General features: G+C 35.8%; 1 protein-coding gene across 1 annotated transcript; it reads right to left on the bottom strand.

Annotated features, from left to right (window-relative positions):
- Window positions 1-485: 485 nt before the first annotated feature.
- On the bottom strand, window positions 486-20,285 carry NAA30 (N-alpha-acetyltransferase 30, NatC catalytic subunit). Its single transcript, XM_063091795.1, has 5 exons — window positions 20,165-20,285; window positions 19,132-19,891; window positions 14,240-14,363; window positions 12,423-12,478; window positions 486-3,939 (listed from the first exon to the last, which is right to left on the bottom strand). Exons 2-5 carry the CDS (start codon window positions 19,888-19,890, stop codon window positions 3,802-3,804), a joined length of 1,077 nt encoding a protein of 358 aa, XP_062947865.1. The 5' UTR covers window position 19,891; window positions 20,165-20,285; the 3' UTR covers window positions 486-3,801.
- Between the last annotated feature and the right edge of the window lie 1,077 nt (window positions 20,286-21,362).

Genomic DNA, 21,362 nt, shown 5'->3' with positions numbered 1-21,362 from the left:
ACACATAACTACTATTTAAAGCTTCTCACAAAAATGGAGCAAAAAGCCCTTTAGATATTGCTCTATTTTACTTTGGTGTCTTAGCAAGGAAGAAAAACAGTAAAATGAGAAGACACTGTACAAACAAAAACCAGTAAATTAAAATAAAAACTGTCAGGAATAAACTGCTATGGAACAAGGAATAAAAAAATAAACTTTCAGTTTGATGCATGCAAAAATACTACCATTTGTATTGATATCTGATACATGAGTTGACTACCTTTGAATTCTTTTAGGAAAACCGAGTTCAAGTTGTCATTTTCAAATTTACTTCATCAGAACACAAAGTAGAGCAACAACAACTGTACATCACTTCTTCCAAATAATTCTTAGATGGGAGGCAGGAAATGAGAATAGATTGCTTGTTATTGTTTTTCTTAGTAGGTAAAAGCAAAACAACCCAATCATAAAATGCACACAGCTGTATCTAAAAGAAAACTGCAAACACAACTTAACCATACTTTATTTGACTGCATCTTATTTAGACAGCTTGCACATTTCAAATCCCATTAAACCACTCTCTCCAAAAGGATACGGGACAATAGAAGAAAATTATGCAGCAGTATCCAGTCATCAAACAGCAGTCCAATATTTTGAGATACATGTGATATTTTATAGATACTCAACTCATATCTGACGTCAATATAATTTATGGTTATGTTTTTACAAACCTGAAAGCCCTGTAACATTTAGCACTCATTTTAGTGATGTCATGGTGCACTGAAAAGTAACTCTGATGTACTACCAATTTGATTTTATCTATGCTCCTGGAAAGTGATGAACTTCATGATTTTGAGACACCATAATAAATACACACATTCAGTCTTATACATGTCAGCCAATACCATAACACAGGGCAAGGTAAAGTTAAAACATGTGACAAACAAACTCCTTTACATAGATTTGTCGAGCAAATGGGGAGGATAATTTGGGGAAGAGAGGCAGAAAATATGAAAAACAATTTTTTTTTAACAGTAATTTTTTTTTCTTATTTTGCTGGCTTCAACTTCAAAAACTACTGTCTGATTTCTGATCTGTGGACTTCTCTAGAGTAAGTAGTTTCATCCCAATGTAAAGTAAGTTATAATCAGCCCACAGATCAAAAATGGTAGCATACCCGTTAGCTTCTTCAATATAACACATATAGCTTCATGGTAACATGTATAAAAATGTTCAGCAGTACCAACTGCCAAACCAGTGTCAGTGGATAGCACAGTCAGTCTTAAAGAGGCAGCACCCCATTAAAAGAAAGTTGCACCAATTATGCTCAGTTTTAGCCAAGTGAACCTATTCTATCAATTATACATAGAATTGTTCTAAGCTTATATAAGAAAACTGAAAGCCTAATATCAGAAAGTAAATTAATGTTTGATGCCACTTCAACTTAAATGGAGACTTTTAATTTTGGTGCTAGGTTATCATGCCAGAGGTTTAAAATTTTAGTCTACTTAAGTAAACAATTTTTGCATACTCAATTAAGTATATAAGGCATACACTGATGTTCAACATACACCAAACAATGTGGCAAACATTTGACTTTTTAGTTCACATAGTTAAGGTCATGTTTACATATGTCCAATCAGTTCAGTCAATCAGCAATTCTGAGGGAAAAGGTCAGTAGAGACGATTTCATTGGCAACCTGACAAAAACATAAAAATGGTTGAAATGATAATTTTTATGTATCTACTTTGCAACTGTACCCATTAGTGAGTAAAGCAAATGGATGTTTATCTACAATCATTACCTATGATCCAGCAAATCAAATATAAAGAGATGAAATAAAATTTGATGATATAAATACAGTTTTAAAACATTCAGTTCTCTTCATATTAAAAATAACAGAAGCATCACTATGATTCGTATTCTTTTAAATGCTACAGCCCAAATTAATTGATTAATTGATTTTGTTTGATCAAAACATACTCAAAATGGGCAGCTGAAAAGCTGAGTACTGTGTGGTCATCACATTTTTAATATAATCAGTATTTTGCCCATTAAACTTTCAAAAGTAATAAAATGGGAAAAAGTTTTGTTTAAAAATAAGGAATTATGAATGATCCTACCAGCAAGAAGTTTTTATTTTCATCAAATATAAATTGTGTATCTTTATGTTAAAAGTATTTGTTACCATGTTCACTTTCAAAACACTATACTGAGCAAGGAGCAGCTTTCCTTTTAAAAAAAAAAAAAAAAAAAAAGCAAACTTTCCTGAAAAGGGGCCTTTACCAACTGTTAATGGAGGTAGGGTTTTTAAAAATACAGTAATTACAGCCATAAAATAAAATTCAAACCAAATCCTAGAGCAGAAAAAAAGAATATCCAAATGAAAAGAAAAGAAAACAACCACATAGATTTCTACATTTTTCACAGAAGATGAATCTTTTTCTTATGGGTACCTAGGTTTTCCAGTTAAATAAATTATCCAATCACAGGTTTCCTAACTCAATTGGAAAAAAAATTAACTTAAAAATTTGTTACATTGCAATGACTGGCCAAAACACAATGTAACTAATAAACATGGTGGCTGTTAAGAAAAACCTTAGAACTCATTTCAAAGAAGATTTTCATTTATTCCTTTGTTTTTCTGGAGGAACAAAGCAAAACTCCCCTAAGAATTTGTTCATACAAGTGAAAAGAAAATAAAAGCAGCTTAAAATGGATACAATGCACCTTGAAATTTATTTCCAAGACCAAGAACCAAAAGTAAAGCATTTTAAGAAATGGAAGCAATGTGAATCAAAATCAAGTGTGAAAAAAAAAAAAATCCAGCTGTTTTGTAAAAGCTGTTTTTCACAGCTTAGCAATAATTTTGATTAAATAAAATCATACCAATTTACATTAATTTTCTATTCTTTTCCAAAAATTCCCTCACTCTTAAAAAACAAAGTGCATCCAAAACCCAGCAATTCCCGGCTCCTTCAACTTTTCTCATCCCTTTTGAGCCATTTCTCAAAGACTTTCCAAGTAGATTCAACTTCTTACTGTAAGGAAAAAAGGGACTTCTAAAGTAAACCACTCTGTCACTCACCTGGAAAAAGTATCCAAATTATAAAAATCTGAAATAATTTATTATCAAATTTAGAATTTAAATAAAAACAAAAGTTTGCTTGCAAAGGTCTTAAAGAAAAGGAAAAGATAGCATGCATTAAAAAACTAGGGATAAAGACAAATATACTTATCTACACAGGCACTGGCAGATGCAAATTAATTGTTATCTTTACTCACTGTAAGACATACCCCACCCTACATTTTATTCATTCACTAATCAATGAGGTACCAATATTCAAGAATGGAAAATATTGAAAAAATAAAACCTAAAATCGAAGCTTTTCCCTCACCCCTTTCAGAAAACTATGGCAGGTTTTGTATGAATTGTTAGTATACTTAGAGACTTTTATAATCCACATTGGCTTTTTTAAGAAACAAAAATCATGTTCCACTTACTGGTTCTGTGGTAAAATGACCACTGTGTAAATAACATTGTCAGCAGACTTTGCAAATGAACAAATAAATCTTGGCTATCAACTGGCACATCTTGTTGGTACCAAAAGAACTCTTGAAGTTTAAAACAATCTCTTTTAATTCAGAACAAATGTGCCATGCCAAAGTGCAACAAATATTGTGCGACACTCAATGAGACACTGACAGATAAGAGCTGCATGGAAACTACTAAATCCACCTGCAAAGCAATTCCGTACAAATTGCAATGCATGCAAAGGTCGATTCCTCGTGGTTGAAAGTTGTTCCTTGGTGTCAGTTTCTCAACGCAGCCACAGTTTAAGTCGCAGTGCATCAACTCCATTTAAATAATATCTGAACAGCCTCTTATCTCGAACAAAACCAAGATTTTCATAAAGTTTCAAAGCAGACTTATTTGTTATTTCTGTTTCCAAAACAACCTTCAAAGAAATGAGAGAAAACTAAGTTATACTTTCATAATTTGAAAAATCACTTATAAGGTAAATAATTAGATCAAATATTTTAAAAAACACATTAATTTGTTCAAAAATTGATGGTGAAATAATAAATATTAATGATGTACAGAAACATCTCAGAAAAATAGTTATCAAAATTATAATAGTAATTACCTTTGGGTGAAGGGGGGTGGGATCAACGGGGACTTATTTTCTGTTTTCTACTGATATTTTTGTGATGTTTAGAATTTTTAGCAATGAAGAATATACATGTTATACTAAAATAAAGATGAACTATTTCCCTGTGGAGAAAAGTAAGGTGACAAAAAAATGAAGAAAAGGAAAACAATTCAACCACCAAAGGGTTAAGAAAATAAACCAATATTTGAAGCTATTCAGATGACCTCCAGCTCCTATATTTTCATTAATATGTTACAATTTATCCTGGCAACAACTACCATTTTTGTTTACAGTCTAGACCAGAGTCTAAACCACAGATCTTGAGCCAAATGAACCTGTTGCCTGTTTCTGTAAATAAAGTTTTATTGAAACACTGTCATGTCCATTTGTTTACATGATGTCTAGCTGCTTTCTCAATACAAGGGCAGAGTTACACACTTGCCACAAAGACCTATGGTCCACAAAGTGAAAAATATTTATTATCTGGCCTTTTGCAGAGAAAGTTTGCTGAACCCAGACCAGAGGTACTCAAACTTTAGGGTACATCATAATCACCTGGAGGGCTTATTAAAATAGATTGCTGAGCCCTATCACCAGAATTTCTGAGTAGGTTTGGGGTAGGGCCAAGAATCTGGATTTTTTAACAAACTGCCAGGTGATGTTGATGCTGCTGGCCGAGGGACTACATTTTCAGAACCTCTGGTCCAGACATTATGGATATCAAAACTTAATAGAGGAACAGATAGTATTAACTCTCATTTAAATCTTTTTGAATATTACTTAACTGGTGTCCCTGACAACGAAGAACTGATACTTTTGAATACTGTATGATTTTCTTTTTCCTATTTCTACCTCCCTCCACCAAAATACCTTTACCCCATCTTTCCAACTTTTACACACACAGTTCTATTTGCCTTTTCTACTGATTCACAACCTACCTCATGGAGAATTACCAACACAGTGAGACAGTTATTGTCGGGGTGTCACATCCCTCAGGTGTTTGGAGAGAGGGAAAAATGGCAAAGTACAATTTAATAAAAGGACCAAGTGAAGCACATGTGTCTCTTCCTTTCTATCTCAAGCTATCAAAAAGTCTGACAAGAATTGAAACAGGTGTAAATAATAGAGAAAAGGCATACTTCAACTTATCATATTCAAAAGTGAACTCATGATTTGCTCTTCTTCCATAATTTCATATCTCAATAAACAGGATCTCCATCCCACCACACCAGTGCCTCAAACCTAAAGCCCAGGAGTCATCTCTGAACCTCTTTCCTCTCCACCACACATCCAAGCACTGAGTACTGTCAATTCCTCCTCTTAAATCTCTCTCAAACTGGCCCTCTTCTGTCTCCATTGATGCCACCCTAGTCTAAGCAGCCATCATCTCTCACTGTAATTACAAGAGCCTCCTAACTCAAAAGGTCTACCATTCTCTATAAGTAGGGTGATCCTTTTGTTAATTCCCTATTCAAAACCATTTGACTCCCTTTTGTCCTCAAGATAAAATCCACAATCTAAAAAACTATCTAAAGAAACCTAAAAGGCCCATCAAGATATGGCCTGTACCTATATCTCCAACTTTGCTTTAGGTGTCTCTCCTCTTGCTCTCCATGCTCAACACTAAACTTTCAATTTCTTTCAATTTCCCTGATCTTTCCCACCTCAGACCATTCACATGAACTGTTTTCTATCTGGAAGAATGTTCTTCCTATCCTCCTTGCTTTTAGCGTTAGCTTGTCACTTCTAGATTGAGTAGAATAACTCTTTCCTTTTATAGAACCCCACAGCACTAGGCACTGCTCCTATCAAACACTCTTATTCAATGCTTGATAAGTATGTCATCTCTCCTAGGTGGTGAGCCCAATGAGGGCAGGGACCAATGCGTACCTCCTTCACAGATGTTTCCTGTGCACCTGACACACTGCCTGACACGCAGCAGGCTCTTAAATATTTATTAATGTGTCCTTAGCTCCTTTCGTTATATTACATACTTCACAAAAATATTAAACAAAGTACTGTCATGTATTTAAACAACCAGCGTACTTAAAGGGAAAACATCATCTTAAGGCAATTACCTATGCAATTAACTCATCAAAGCAAATCACATGCTAAACCCAAACCTTTAAAAGATCTAAAAATCAAGTAATTGATAATTCAGGATCAAGTGAAAATGTTCAAGATAGAATCAAAAGACCTTAAATAAAAGTTGTATAGCCAACAAATTGGTTTAAGATAAGAATTTAAAGTCAGTAATTTCTCCCTGCTCTTAATAAAGCATAATTCAATTTTTAGTAATGTATGCCATCCTACAGTCTGGAATACTCGAATCTGGTCAATAGAAATTTTCAGTTCTTAACAATTCTCTTGGGTAATTCCTGAAATTCTGTTATTTGTTCAGTACCTAATTAAAGCTAAAATGTTAAATCAAAGCAATTTAATGTAAGATACACTAAAGCTGTCAACAACTCAAAACTTGAGATTGATTTCACAGAAATAAGGAGAGCGACAATTTCAAAAAATAGCTAATATTTATTGACGATGTACCAAGTACAATGTAAAGTATGCATTGTCACTTTATTTTTACAATAACCTTATGAAATAGATATGGTTATCTCTCCATTTTACAGATAAATGAAACTCAAGACCTCCGGTACAGCAAGAACTGTCCAAATAAGAACTAGAGCTCAATATTAACCACTGTTCTATACCTACCCCTGACTGTTTCCCAGAGTAAAAAAAAAAAAAGCATCAAATGAGAGAGCTAACCTATTTATGACAAGCTGAAGAAGATCTAAGTCCACCTTCAATAATATTTAGAGCAATCTAAAATATTCAAAACACATCTGAGCCTAATTACAGCTACACAAATACATACTTGAGGTGTGGTTTAAGAGTTCAATTCAGATTTGTTGGCATCCTAACAGATTAATGGAAGTAAAACCCAATTACACAGAAAAAAGTTACACAAATGGTTAACCTAGTCAAATGTAAATATTCTCTTGGCACACTCATATTTTCTAAACAAAAAGATCATGCATTATTTGATACAACAGAAAATGCCAGAAGAAGTTTTTAATAATCACTACTTTTATAAAGATATTAAAAAAAAATCTGGGTTTACACTCGAAATTCACCATAAAGCTACTCTTTTAATCCCCATCATGGGAGTATTACATAGGCAGCCAAAGAATAAGAAAGTTATTATGCTCTTAAAGAAACTTCACAAAGTCGAATTCTACTTAACAGAGAAAAAGAGTTACAGTGAAGTTCCACTGATTTCTCTTAGTTATAAACCATTATCAGGGATAAGCCAAACCATTAGTTTAGATAGCATATTTTTAGTATTGAAGGCTGGAAGTTTCTGGATGGCAGGCTTGTTCACTGCTAGAACCTAAGCTCTAGCATACTATCTGGCAATAAGCAGGCCTTCCACTAGAATTTGCTGAATGCACAACTTTATTACTCTTCAAAACATCCCTTTAAGATCAGAATTAACATCACGTCGCACAGAGACAGGCTAGAAAAAGTTAAATAACCTGCCTTCAATCACACTACTGCTAAGTGACAGAAGTTGGATGTGGAACCCAGGTTTTTCACACCAGTTCTTTAATTAAGCCAAACTACTAACCCAAAATTTTATAGCTTAAATAAACCCATTTTATTCTGTTCTTTACCTAGCAGCCTCTATCACATAGCCAAAATGTGTTTCCGTTGAAACTAAAAATGTTAAACATGTATTTATTAAACACATATAGTAAGCATAGTAATAAATACAAATAACTGAAAAGCTAAAAAGTCATCTTTTACATTATTAGGGGAAAAAAAGAGTGATTGGACCTTTTTGTCCTTATATGTATATATATTTTAACCAAAAAATGACTTAGATCTCCTTGCTTCCTAATGGTCTAGTTTAGTCACTATTGCTAATATGACCTATTTTACTCTTTTAATCATACAAAATACACTAAGCTATTACCAAGTATCTTTTGCATTACCTTTACATTGCTAGAAATAAGTAGCATTAGGTTAAACAAATTAGATTGTAGGGAAAATCCAGGTTTGAATAGCAAACTGTGAACAGTTTGCAACAGGTCATACAGTATATCATTTATAGAAGAGAGAAACTGCCTATTGGAAATAAACATATAAATACCAAGGTCAAAGGTTCAGATCCCCATACCGGCCAACCACCAAATAAATAAACAAAACATGCATGAACAAAAGAACGGTAAACAAACACCAAAATGGATGTGCCAGAAAGGTAAGTGGTGGACTTTTTCTACTTATAGATTTCCTGTAATGATTATTGTGGTTTTCCAATGGGAAAAATGTTTTTAATGTAAATAGTCAAAAATTAGATAACATAATTTTCAACTAAAAAGGTCGCATGCTACACACTTAAATTCCATTAAGAAATTCCAATTCCATTGTATTCTGATCAACGTTTTCAGTAATTATACCCTAAATCTTTAAAAAAAAAAAAGCAACCTTGAAATTTTCAAAGATGAAGATTTCAAGGACATCTATAGCTTAAAAAGTAAAGCACTACCCATCATACTGATCAATCACCTGCCCATATTCTAATCTATTTTAGAAAAAATGTAGATAAAAGTTCATAGCCACAATAATGGTTCATTATCTTAGGTACACGGTTCTTACTCTTAAAATTACATTTTATGGGCCAGCGGTTACCTCAATTAGAGCATAGTGTTATAACACCAAGGTCAAGGGTTTGGATCCCCATAATAGCCAGCCACCAAAAAGAAAAAAAAGAAATTACGTTTTAGAAAACTCATTCATGCTATTTGTATTTAACTTATTCTTTCTCCTAATGTGAAACATAAACCACAAATCCAAGATACTTGTCCTACCCACTATACATTTGGCAGCCAGAGCACATAAGGGGTGTAACCAAATTCAAGCCAGAGCAGCATATGGGTAATACATTTCTTACTCATGAAGCAAGGAATCCACTTGTTTCTTTTTTTGAGGCTATAATTTTTTAGTCGGCTCCAATTGTATAGAAAAAGAAAAAGATCTTTAGCTATGTCTAATTCTGATATAAAAAGTTGAGAAAAACCACAGTAAGGCAAAATGAAAATATGTTATACTAGGATGGCACAGCATCATTTGGCCAAAAACATGATCTACATTTCAATTCTGTGATTACCAGTTTTGGCTTAATTTGCTCAGAACTTAAAATGACAAATGGCAACCAAGAACAATATAAACTTGACTCAAGGTCACAAATACATTTTGCAAACAGAAAGTAAAAACTGCTTGGATGTGCACAGTAAGGCTTCATAGAGATTTCCAAATCTAGCTCTGAAATAGGTCCACAGATTTTAAAATCTCCCCTTGTAAGAATTTAAAAATAGCAACACAAATAACCTAAATAGTAGAAAATGTAATTTAAAACCCTTCTCAAATGTCTTTCCAATAGATTTTCTGATTAGTCAAAATTTCAACCCTTTAAAAGAAAGAAAAGTTAGCCTAACTTAATAAAAGAAAAAAATCACGTTTATTGCTTTATAATTGGTTATTGTATTCTTGGAGAATTATAATTTCAAGGTTTTCAAAAAAATAATAATTTCAAAGTTTTCCTCAGAACAATAAATTATATACAAAGACATTTTCACGTAATTTTTTTTTACCAAAAGGTATTTTGACAACTTGGTTAACCCTGCAGATGCCTTTTTAAAAAAATCTTACTGTGAACAAAAATAAGACAATGGCTGTTCTCAGAAAGCTTACAGAAAATTCAAAGAGAAAGAGGAGTTAACTAATTACCACAGACACCGAACAAGTAAATTTAAGTACAGTAAGTGTTACAAAAAGTGAAGTCAAAAACACAGAAGGTGCAATTGTTTCTGTCCAGAAGGATCAAGGAAAGCTTTTAAAGGAGTTGTTGGTATTTGAATTGGGTCTTAAAGACTGAGAAGTATTTTAGTAAGCAGAGGACAATCAAGAAGCTACTGGATCTAGCAAATAAACCATTGAGAAAGTAATGTCACTGAAGTGGAGGGGGCAGAAACTAAACCAAATGGGATGAAATGGTAATATAAGGAAGTGGAAGCAACAAACACATTACTATCAAAAATTAAAAGGGAAAAAGGGACAGAACAGTTTGTTGCTTGTATGGTTAAAACTGAAAGGGGGAGTGAAAGCCTTATAAAGAGTAAACAAGAGCTCCATCCCTTCATGTAGCAAATTCTTTATCTAAAGAATGTGGGACACAGATAAGCAATTTTTTTAAACCAAGTGAAAGTTCACTAATCCAGAGGCAGAGGTATTCAAACTGCAAGAACTATCCATTTAAAATCATACTACAGGAAAAAGTTCACAAAGCTATCCACACCTCAGCCTAAGATTAAGTAATATTCACTGTTTCAAAAGAAAGAAAAATGAATCAGCATTAGATTCTTAGGCCCGTAATGAAAAGAATATTTCTACCATAAATCATACCACTAATTTAGGATTTAACCTTGGAACTAAAATAATCGAAATCTTCATATCACACTTTAGAACTTTTAAAGCCAATACTACTGAAACATTTGATCAGTTAAGGTAAAGCACACAGCTTGCCTCACAGGTATTGACTATAATAGTGAATGGGTAACTCAGAAAAGTCTTAACCATAGAAAAACATAACACTTCCTGAGTATAACATCCCTGATCACTGAAAATCACTCACTGCTCAGCTGAAGATTAAAAACATGATCTGTCATCCCAAAGAGTTCTCCTATTAAACATAATGTTTGTGAAGCTTGACTTTTCTTGTTGAGCTGACTGAGCCAGTGTGACCATGGTCCAACAGAGACTTGTACTCATGAACATATCAGGTCTAATTCTTTACTGATAATTTTAGTTACCAGCCATGTAAATGACTTTGCTTATTGCACCTTTTACTATTTGATATTAAAAACTGAAAAATGTGAGATCTTTTGCCACCTGTGAATCATCTATCTGGAGTAAAATTAAGTTTCTTTAAACCCCAGGATGACTTCACTGTGCAACCCAATGTCTGCAGACCTTCTCATAAAACCACCATTTAGTGTGATCTGTCAGAATATAGACTAATGTGAACAAGGAACATGAGAACACTCTGCAGCAGTAAATCTGTGTATTCCAACATGGAAACGTGATGAGATATTGTTAAATAAAAAAAGCAATTATTATAGCAGAATATTTATGATTTCATTTGTATAAAAAATTACACATTTGCATATAGGTGTGCTTAGAAAACAGGAGAATGCATATTAAACAGTTAACAGTAGCTATAGATGGAAAGAAGGATAAAGAGTTAAAGAGCATGAAGATGGTGAAAGAAGGGACTTCATAAACAAATACACACACACATACACATTTAAAGACTATGTATAAATTTTGTACCCAAAAAAAACCCTACGTATTAAAAAAGTCACTAAAACAAATTAACTATTAAGGTTGATCTGTCGAAAATAAATTACCTAATTTCATGTATTTTGAGAACTCTCTAAGGCACATTTGCCCTCCAATGATAAAGACAATTGTCATTTGTATTGCTCATAAGATTACTAGTTCACTACAACTTTGTTCCTCCTTAGTCACCATTGCTATGTTAAAGACATCTGTACTTTTCTAGTTTATATTTGTTCCCTTCCAATAGTAAGTATTAACATTCCCAACCATCACCAACATTTATTGAGCACCTACCATACGTAAAACACTGTGCTGTAGGATACAAAGGATACCTGCCATCAGGTCTTACAAACAAGCTGAATAGAGAAGATACTCTACATTAGTATATAGATAGCTCTACATTTAAAAAGTGGTTGTTTTCCCCCACCCCCCAGCCTTATCATTATTTAATGCTGAGAGATTTTTCCAAATGTGAAATGTCCTCCACATGGGCTGATAGTTTTCCTATGGTTTAAAAAAAAAAAGATGTTAAAGAGAAACTAAGGCCAACACGTAAGCAAATTACAATAGGGTTTGTAATAAGAGCTATCTTACTTAAATGACTTAACTGATAACAAAGTCTCTGAATACCAATTATTTACTGAAAACGCCTAAGATTTTACCTTCACATTTTGACACAATTTGAAGAAATTTTAGCTTCATTATCTTACAATCTGTTCTAAGTCAAAATTTATGTGCTTTTAAATGAATAAAATTTTCCCCATAAGCTGCATTTTTGTAATAGTTTGCAATGAAATGCAACGCAATTACTATAGAATATTTATAAAAATATTCAGTACAATATGGCCCAGGATAAAAGGAATTAAACATTTAGAAAGACTTACCTCATCACAGTCTCCTTCAACCATGGCATATATAGCTTTCTTAACCAAGTTAGTACCTAGAATATAGATCTGAGTATTAATGAGGGATAAATGTAATTAGTTTCTTAAGGATACCTAAATTATGATATTCATAATAAGTATAGAAATGTCAAGTCCTATGTTCTATCTTGAATGCAGATACACAGATTACTTTAAATTATGTAGGGGAAAAAATTTACAAACAAGCTGGGAGAGGCCATTAGAACCTACACATAGCAATACATTTCCTCTTGAAAGCCCTATTTCATGATATAGTCCTTTTTTCTCAGACGTAATTATTTGCTTCAAGCAGGAGTTTGTTCTATTCTCTTTGAAGGTAGGAGGAAAGGGAAAAAGAGAAAGGCAAGATATGACATGACCACAGCAACCCCAGAACTCCTTGAGCAGGCTAGAACTTACTGTATGACCTGAGCTGATCCTGACAAAGATCTAAACTCCTGGACAGAGGGCACAAAACAGTCTCACCAGAGCTGTTATGCCCCACAGTGGGCCTAAGACACTAGGTCAGTTCCTACAAACCATACAGTGAGCCCACTACATTAAAGAGAAAAAAAAATTGCCAAGTCTGATTTTAAGAGGAGAGAAAGACAAATTTTATTTAAAAATCTCTTAATTTTCAAGCCATGCACTCCAGTGTGCATGTATTTCATGGGCCAAGCAAAATATGTGTGAAGACCAAGATACAACCCTAAAGCCATTGGTTTCTACCCTCCAAACTAGCCAAACAACTGCTTATCATTTATCATGAGTCCTTATCAGCTCTTTTTAACATATCAAAGACTCAAACTCGGTCTATAAAGCAAGCCCAATTCACTAAAAATCTTACTGGAAATCTAACACTACAAGGAAAACCTAATGTATTACATAAACCTATGATTTCTCACGACAACTAAGACTGAAAGTTTCAAGTTGGACAATAACACACACTTTTTTTAAAAAAAAGCTACGAGTGACAAAACTGCTAATAATTAAATACGGGTACAAGCATCAAATAGTCTTTCATGAATATTTACTTAGCTTAAATACATCCCAGAATTTGACATTCTCACACAAATGCTTGTCTTCCTGATCATTGTGAACAAAGAGCCAGTAGTTCCTAGACACTAAAAGTGGTTCTTAACCAGGCTTATTTACATCACAGTCACCTGGGGAAGATTCAGTCCTACCTCTGACAGGACAAACAAGATTCTCAGAGGGAGGGGCCCAACATTTGTTTTTAAACCACGTAGATGATGACTATTATAAAACCAGGAGCATAAGATTCACTGAACATGGCAGGAAAGGTAGACCCGAGAGAGATGAATTTGGGAAGAGTAAGAAACAATTCTCTCTGTCCTCCTGAATTGCAATATAATGTTTGCAATTAATTAGTACTAAGTAATGATAACATAATTATAGCTTGATTGAGGTCCACTTACCCAAGTATAGGCAGCTCCTTGAGGGCTGGGATCAAGTGCCCTCATAAACCCTCATAAACCTATTAAAAACTGCAGTACTTCTTATAATACTTAATATAACGAAAATCATTTTGAATGTGATAAAAAAAAAAGGTGAAAACTGATCACTTGCTACTTATGAAAAAAATAATCTCTCAAACAAAACATAAAGAAAACTATTTTAAGAACTTTTGAAAACATTATTCTGAAATTAAAAACTACCTTAATTTTCTCCTCTTAGCTTTATGTTCATTTCTACATATTCATATTTAAGTCTTTTGTTTCAAAACACAAAAATGAAAATAACTTATGCATTCTTTCAGTGAAATAAATTTTTCTTACCAATGCCATTTCTCCTGTATTTGGAATCCACGGCTAACATGGCTATATAACCTCTGCGGAACATCTTTTTGTGCATATCCAGCTTGCAAACGATGGCACCTACACACTCCTCCCCTACCATGGCCTTAAAAATAAACAAACAGTTATGAAGAATAAGCAACCAACCATTGGTCAGCATTTTTGAGAGGGGAAAAGATAATGAGAACTCTAACGAGAGGAATCACAGAAGCTTCAGAAATCTAAATCCCAGAATTCCTTCAAATGTTCTAGTTATAAAATCTCTCAATATTCTTTAGAAAATGAATTTCTTATGCTTATCATTAAAGCCTAGGGAAAAAGACAAGATTTCCAGAAGGTAAACATTCAAGACCTTCATAGGATTATACATGAGGTGCTTATAATCACAATTATTTGCAATAAAGACTTACATAAGTTTTCGTAAGGGAGAATATGTGAACAAAATTATTTTAAAGAAAAAGCCTATTCATTAGGATATGATAAAATATTGTAAAACTTGAACATCATAAGAATATAAATTTAAATGTATAAATTTAAACGTAATTATAATAAAGCTTTAATGAAAGATATATAATATATGATATTTAACACCTGAATGGCAGTTAGAGTTGATCAGGAAAAAAATACATAAAAAATTTTCAGAGAAAGAAATGTTTATAAAGTATTGTTTAGATCATGCCAAAGAGGCTTTTGTTAATATACATAAATATATGACAGTCTCTTTTTAAGATACTCCTGACAGTGTGTCATTGTCATAAAGCTCTTAGAATATCTATAATTCAAAATCAGAGTTTTATATTAAAAGCTTTAATATAATTTTACAGAGCTTTTTATTTTAAAAATGTACAGCTTTCCAATGTTAAAGGTTATATGTTAAATAAATGCTAATTATCCTCCATTTTCATTAAAATTTCTAGTGCCACCATTGAAAATTTTTTCAAAAATTCCATCACTGATAAAAAGTTCTACTAATATTACATTGTGGTAAATAGAAATATCTACAACTATTTAATAATGTGTCAGCAAAATACTTGTTTTCTGTAAAATGACTTTCTGGAAGAAACTATTTCAACAACAAAAACCAGGTATGGGTTAAAAAATTAATAAGCAAAGTTGATTTTATATGTAATATATATTTTAACTTGAATTCATTATGACTTTAGTCTGTCACTCTGTCAGGAGACTTAGAAGTTGTTTTTTTTTTTTAAACTGTGGAGAAATCTTTTAAGCAAGATAATTCTAATCCATTTCACACAAACCTAAACTAGGTCAGAAAAATCCTGTTGAAGGGATATTAAATCCAACAACTCACACTAATTCATTTTCTGTTTTATCACGCATTACAAAAATATTTTGGGTCAATAAATCTCTGAAATTATTTCCATTTTTTGTCATTCACAATAAATCAATCTTTTTAAAAAAATTCTTTTGAAAATTGAATTTCTTTCTGTATTAAGACCTGAAATATACAAAAAAGTTGCCTCCTGACTGAACAACTCTGACATTTTCTGATTTGAAAATAATTAACTTCAAATACATCTATGTGCGTATACACATACATACATACGTACACCCATATATGTATAAAATTATCACAGACCAAAGGGTACATTTAAAAGAGCCAAAAAACACCAAGGTCCAGGGTTCAATCCCTATACCAGCCAGATGACCAAAAAAAAAAGCAGATAAAATTTTGACTTGACCTCATAAGCTAGGCTTATGTGAAATGGAAATCTATATAAACCATGATACAAAATGATAGGACACCTACATTTTTCAGTTAATAAGGCAATCCAAAACAGAGGAAAAAATTAAAACCACTAAACAAAATACAACTGGATAGTACTTTCAAATTGAATAGTAATTTCAAACAAATCTTTTTCCTTTGACCATAGAAGTAATAAGCGAACAAAATACCATTATTAGTTCATTCTTAAACTACGTTGATTTCTTCCTAATTAAGAATCTGTAGGAGCAAAAATCAAGCTGTACACATCACCTAAAATAAAAGCCCAATATATGATACACCATTACTAATAAAATGTTGGTAAGAAGACCAATGTTGCATTTTATTCCCAGATAAATTGATAATAAATATACACTTAACAAGAATCACTAAATTGCTTGTCACATCTTCCAAATAAAAGCTTCTGCACATACATTTGAACTCATGCTATTTGTTTTTTCAGATATGAAAACTGAAAAATCCCTGGCAAGATTAAGACTTTACAAGGCCAAAGGCTTATCAACCTATAAAACTGGAAAAATACAAACTGTGTGAGAGATACCCAAATTCCAGAACTAATAAATGGAAATACTATATTATATTACATTGCTGGTATTAACTTTAAGAACTTCAAAAAGGCACCAACAACTGAAAATACTATGAACTCTCAGATAAAGATGAAACAGCTAAGTAGAGAGTAATTGACAGTGCCTCTTCCTCATATTTGTATCATACTCTATTTATACATGTTATAATTATTAGGAAAAATCATAAGAAACTGTTGTTTTTGTTAATCAAGTATTGCAATTTAATAAGGTTCAAGCCCATATATTCCATTTGACCCATGGTTAACCCATGGTTATCTATAGAAACCAGGAACATTTTGGAGGTTTATAATCTCTTGAGATTGACACTTTTAAGGACAACTGCCTTTTGGTGAAGATAACTTGGTAACACAATGATCTTCACTGACTGGGTCAAGGGTGTGTCATTTTTCAGGTTCTTACTTGTTACCACAATGAGACCAGGAGATCTGGGTTCTAGCTTTACCTTTCTGCCACTAAATAACATTTTAAGTCACTCTGACCCTTTATTTTTCATCAAAAAAAATAAGGGATGAAGAAGAAGTTAGGCTAGAAAATCTCTAAGATCCCTTTTATTTCTAAAATGATACAATTTAAAATAAACATACACACGTATTTTTAAAAAGTTCTTATGAGAAATTCAAAAGTATGACAACATAAAGGCCCCATTCTAAATGGCCTCTGATTGTTTTTTAACTATTGTTTTATTGTTCAATACCTCCAGACTGATACTTGCAACAATAAATCTTAAAGGTCAACCACCTGTGAACATCTCAATTTGTAGATATTCAAAATTTAATGTTAATCAAACTGACTATTAAACGCTAAAGTACAAATTAGCTGGTGAATTGGTAAGCGTCTACATAAAATCAAGACTAAAGTTTACTAATATTAAGTTTACCAGAGTCTAAGATGGCAGACAAGGTGAGAGAGACCTAATAATATCAGACTCAAAAGCTGACTGAATATCATATATACACAATTATTTTCTGGAATTGACAGAATAACATCTATTTCAATTTAAAATGTGACTCAAATATATACTTTTGTGGGTTAACTTATAATTAAATCAAGCTATAATTTTTAGCAATTACAGTGGCATTTGATATGACATTTATAATGGTGCTATAAATCATTTTCCCACACTCATTGACATAGACATGTCTTAGAACTTCTATTTTTATATATACAATGCTCAGAATCCTAAAACAGCAGTTTTCTAGAATACAGAATAGCATCCACAGTTTAAAAAAACATACTACAATGAAGTTTAAGCACAGTTAACACAGAAAATAGCAGAATTGCCATTATCCACAATATCCGGGTTATATTTTCAGATTACCACCAAGCTATAGATGGAATCAAAAACACAAATTTTAAAAGTATTGTCAAAACGTCTTGCAGGGAATTACTAAGTGCAAATAAGTCAATGCTAAAACAATAAATAATGGCTGTGGCTTTTCCCTTCACATATAAAATACTCCTTAAAAGCACGTCATCTTTCTTTAGTAAAATTCAATGGAAACCATATACTTGTGAGTACCATGATACAAAGCATACACCTGCAGTCGATATTTAAGTTAAAAGGTTTCTTTTTTTTGGCGGCTGGCTGGTACAGGGATTGAACCCTGGACCCTGTTATCAGAACCATGCTCTAACCAACTGAGCTAACCGGCTGGCCCTAAAGGTTTCATACAGGCTGAAATTGGTCAATATTATCGTGAAGAAATAATACGTAAGTAAAAAAAAAAAAAAAAAAGCATTCAGCTTGACTGACAGTCAAGTCTTTTTCAATTATACGCCATGCAAGCCAGTATTACTAGTGATTAGGCATATCTATGACCAGCTTCTTAAAAAAAATCAGATTAGTAACAATTTCACACTTAAGTTTCCTACATTCCATAAAAGGGTATTTTGTTCATGTTTCAGGAGTCTTTCAGCCACCAGAAGTGTTAGTAGCACCTTCTGCAATGGAGCACCAGAAAGCAGGCTGACTACAACTGTTAATTGTCCTGTTGAAGTAAAAGGAAACAATCTCCATAATTACTGAACATGCTTATAAGATTTAATTCTCCAATGTGGCCACAGTAAGTTTGCTGACAATCATGTTCACCAAAACATGTTTATGCATACGCTCTTCCCTGATTATGGCTATAATTGACAGATTAATAAGGCCTGCATCCGAACAGAACCACGTTCAAATTAAATGACTGCAAAGTGCTTTGCGGATGAGGGAGGTTAATTAAAGACGGTTAAACATGATTATAACCTAATGTAAACAGGACACAGGACCCCCCGGCCGCGGCCCCCACCCCCCACCCCCAGTGAAACATGCATCATACAGCTTGCTGCATTTACATCAGTACTAACTTAACCCGGATCATTAAGTCCTACCTTCAGAAGAGTTTCATTAAATAACTACGAATGTATACATGCACTTTACATCATGTAAGTACTATGAAACGCAGGATACATCCACTTCCACACTCTCGGCCCTCACACTCCCTGCCCAGCACGGCCTGGATCTCTGCTGGGCGTACCCTCTTTTCATTCCATCCACTTACCAAGAAGCACAGCTGTGGCCAGTTGTGGATAAAATATCTATAGGTATATATGGAGTAGGGTTCAGACAGATCTTTGGTGATCAGTCTCATGATATCGGGCATTTGTAGCTCGGATTCATATCGGACATATCGTATAGTCCGATCCTCCCCAGGCTCAACCTCCCTGCCCGAGGGGCTTCTTAAACTGCAGCCGGCGGTCAGGGACGAAGACAGCAACCGCACCTGCTTGTCTTCCTCCTCCTCCTGCTCGGTGCCCTCGGCCAGTCCATTGCGGGCCGCCGCGGGATTGCTCGCTGCCTCTGCCGGGCTGGGGAGCGCAGTTCTTGCATTATTTGGGAGGGAATGAGGAGGTCTCTCGCCCGAGCGTACCCCAGCTCCTTTTGTTGCAGTCACTCTGGGGTCCCCGTCGGAGGTGGCCGTGGTTGCGGCCGCATCGACTGCACTCAGGACCTTGCTCTTGAGGGAGGCGGCCGCCCGGAGGTGCCGCAGTTCGGGACTGATCAATCCGTTGAGCTGCTGCTGCTCCTGCGGCGGCTGAGGGCAGCGAAAGCACGGATGCCCCTTGGCCGCCGCAGTCGCCTCGCCGCCCGCTGGGCTCCTGCCGGCGCCGCCTTCGTGCTCCTCGTCGTCCTCCTCGTCCTCGCTGCAGCAGGCGAGGGCGGCCCCCGCCGGGAAGGGACAACGGGGTTCGGCCGCCGCCGGGGCCGGAGGTGCTGGTGGTGGGAGGAGGCTGCTAGGCCCAGGCGGTACCTCCGCCATCCTAGAAGCGACACAGACGGGGAGGGGAGGCCATGAGACCCGGCCCACGAGCGCTGAGCAGAGGGGGCGGCGGGTGGGGAGCAGAAGAGGTGGGGGGAACAAAGGCAGAAACCGTCCCTCACGGAGTGCCCCCCCAATTGCGCGCTGCTCCCCCCCCAACTCGCCGCTCTTCAGCGCCGCCCAGCTGCTCAGCCGGCCACCGTCCCCATCCGCCCAGGCCCATCCGCCAGCCCTGTCACCCGCGGCCCCTCCCTGTCTCCTCCTCGCGGCTCACCCCGCACCGGTCCCCGCCGCCGCTGCCGCCACTCCTCTTCGTCAGCCACCGCCGCCGCCTCCTTTGCTGCAGCAGCCGCCTCCACAGCCGCCAAGGCTCACACTCAGCCGCCGCCGTAAAGCGCCTCGGTTGTTACCCCGGGTAAAGTTTCCTGGGCCTGCCTTTACGACACTTCCTTGCCTGCCGGCTGCCAGGGCCTAGGGAAAGGGGCGTAGAGGGAGATGACCTGTGGATGGGGCGGGGACGAAGGTGTCTCCTGCCGGCTTCCGGGGAGGCCGAGGACCAACGGGTGGAGCTGTGGGGTGGGGAAGTTGCAGAGGGCCTTGAAGTCACCGGCTCCCAACCCTCTCCTCGGTTTGGGGGCTCTTCAACCCGTGGAGCTGGCCACGCGGGGCGGTGGAGGTATGGGCCGGGCTGGCGTTCCCTGCTCCAGTTTCACTGAACCCACGGAGTTGCAGCGGTTCCCTACAGCTCCGGGCCTGTGGACCAGGCCGTTTACAAGTCACCTAAAATGCCTTTCCTCAGCCGCACGTCGTTTAAAGTTTGCCCTGGCCAGGGGCGGGAGTGGTTAAAAATGGGCAGATCAGAAAAGCAAAGCTAGAAGGAGAGGAAATTAAAAGGTTTGAGCTGTGAAAATATGGGGATGGCTATCGAAACCTGGTCGTTTGTAATATGAATTAAGTTTAACCAGCATTTGCCCCTTTGAGGTAAGACAACAGGTAGACCGCTTCCTCTTTCTCTCTCCTTATTCCCCGTCCCCCGCCCAGAAGAACGAGGTAAATGTGACGAACAGGTGTTGCAGCTGCAAGCACGCCTGGGGCAGGGTTAGAGAGAGATGATAGAAGAGAGTGAAAGAGGCTAAGAAGCACATTCCTAAACTTGTGACATGAATTGTGATAGATTAGGAAGCATAGATAACGAGATGTCCTAATCCTTCCTCCCAAGTGGTCTGCCTTGCAAGTGCAGAAGGGATAAAACTGCAGCACACACTTGAGTGTGTGGCTCGACTTTTTCTGCTCAAGTCCGCAACTGATGATTTTCAGCAGATCTGAGCTGAGAAGCAGGTAGCGTAACTCACCTGCACACTGAGCAAATTAGGTTTTTAAACTGATTTGTAGAGCTGGTCAGGTGTGCTGCACAAGGACATTTTCAGGGATATAATTCTGTGGCTGAACATGTTTGCAACTTTTTGCCTCTA

Source organism: Cynocephalus volans, chromosome 3 (genome assembly GCF_027409185.1).
Source record: "Cynocephalus volans isolate mCynVol1 chromosome 3, mCynVol1.pri, whole genome shotgun sequence".
Lineage (NCBI taxonomy): Eukaryota > Metazoa > Chordata > Mammalia > Dermoptera > Cynocephalidae > Cynocephalus > Cynocephalus volans.
This window is presented reverse-complemented; position numbering and strand designations above follow the sequence as displayed.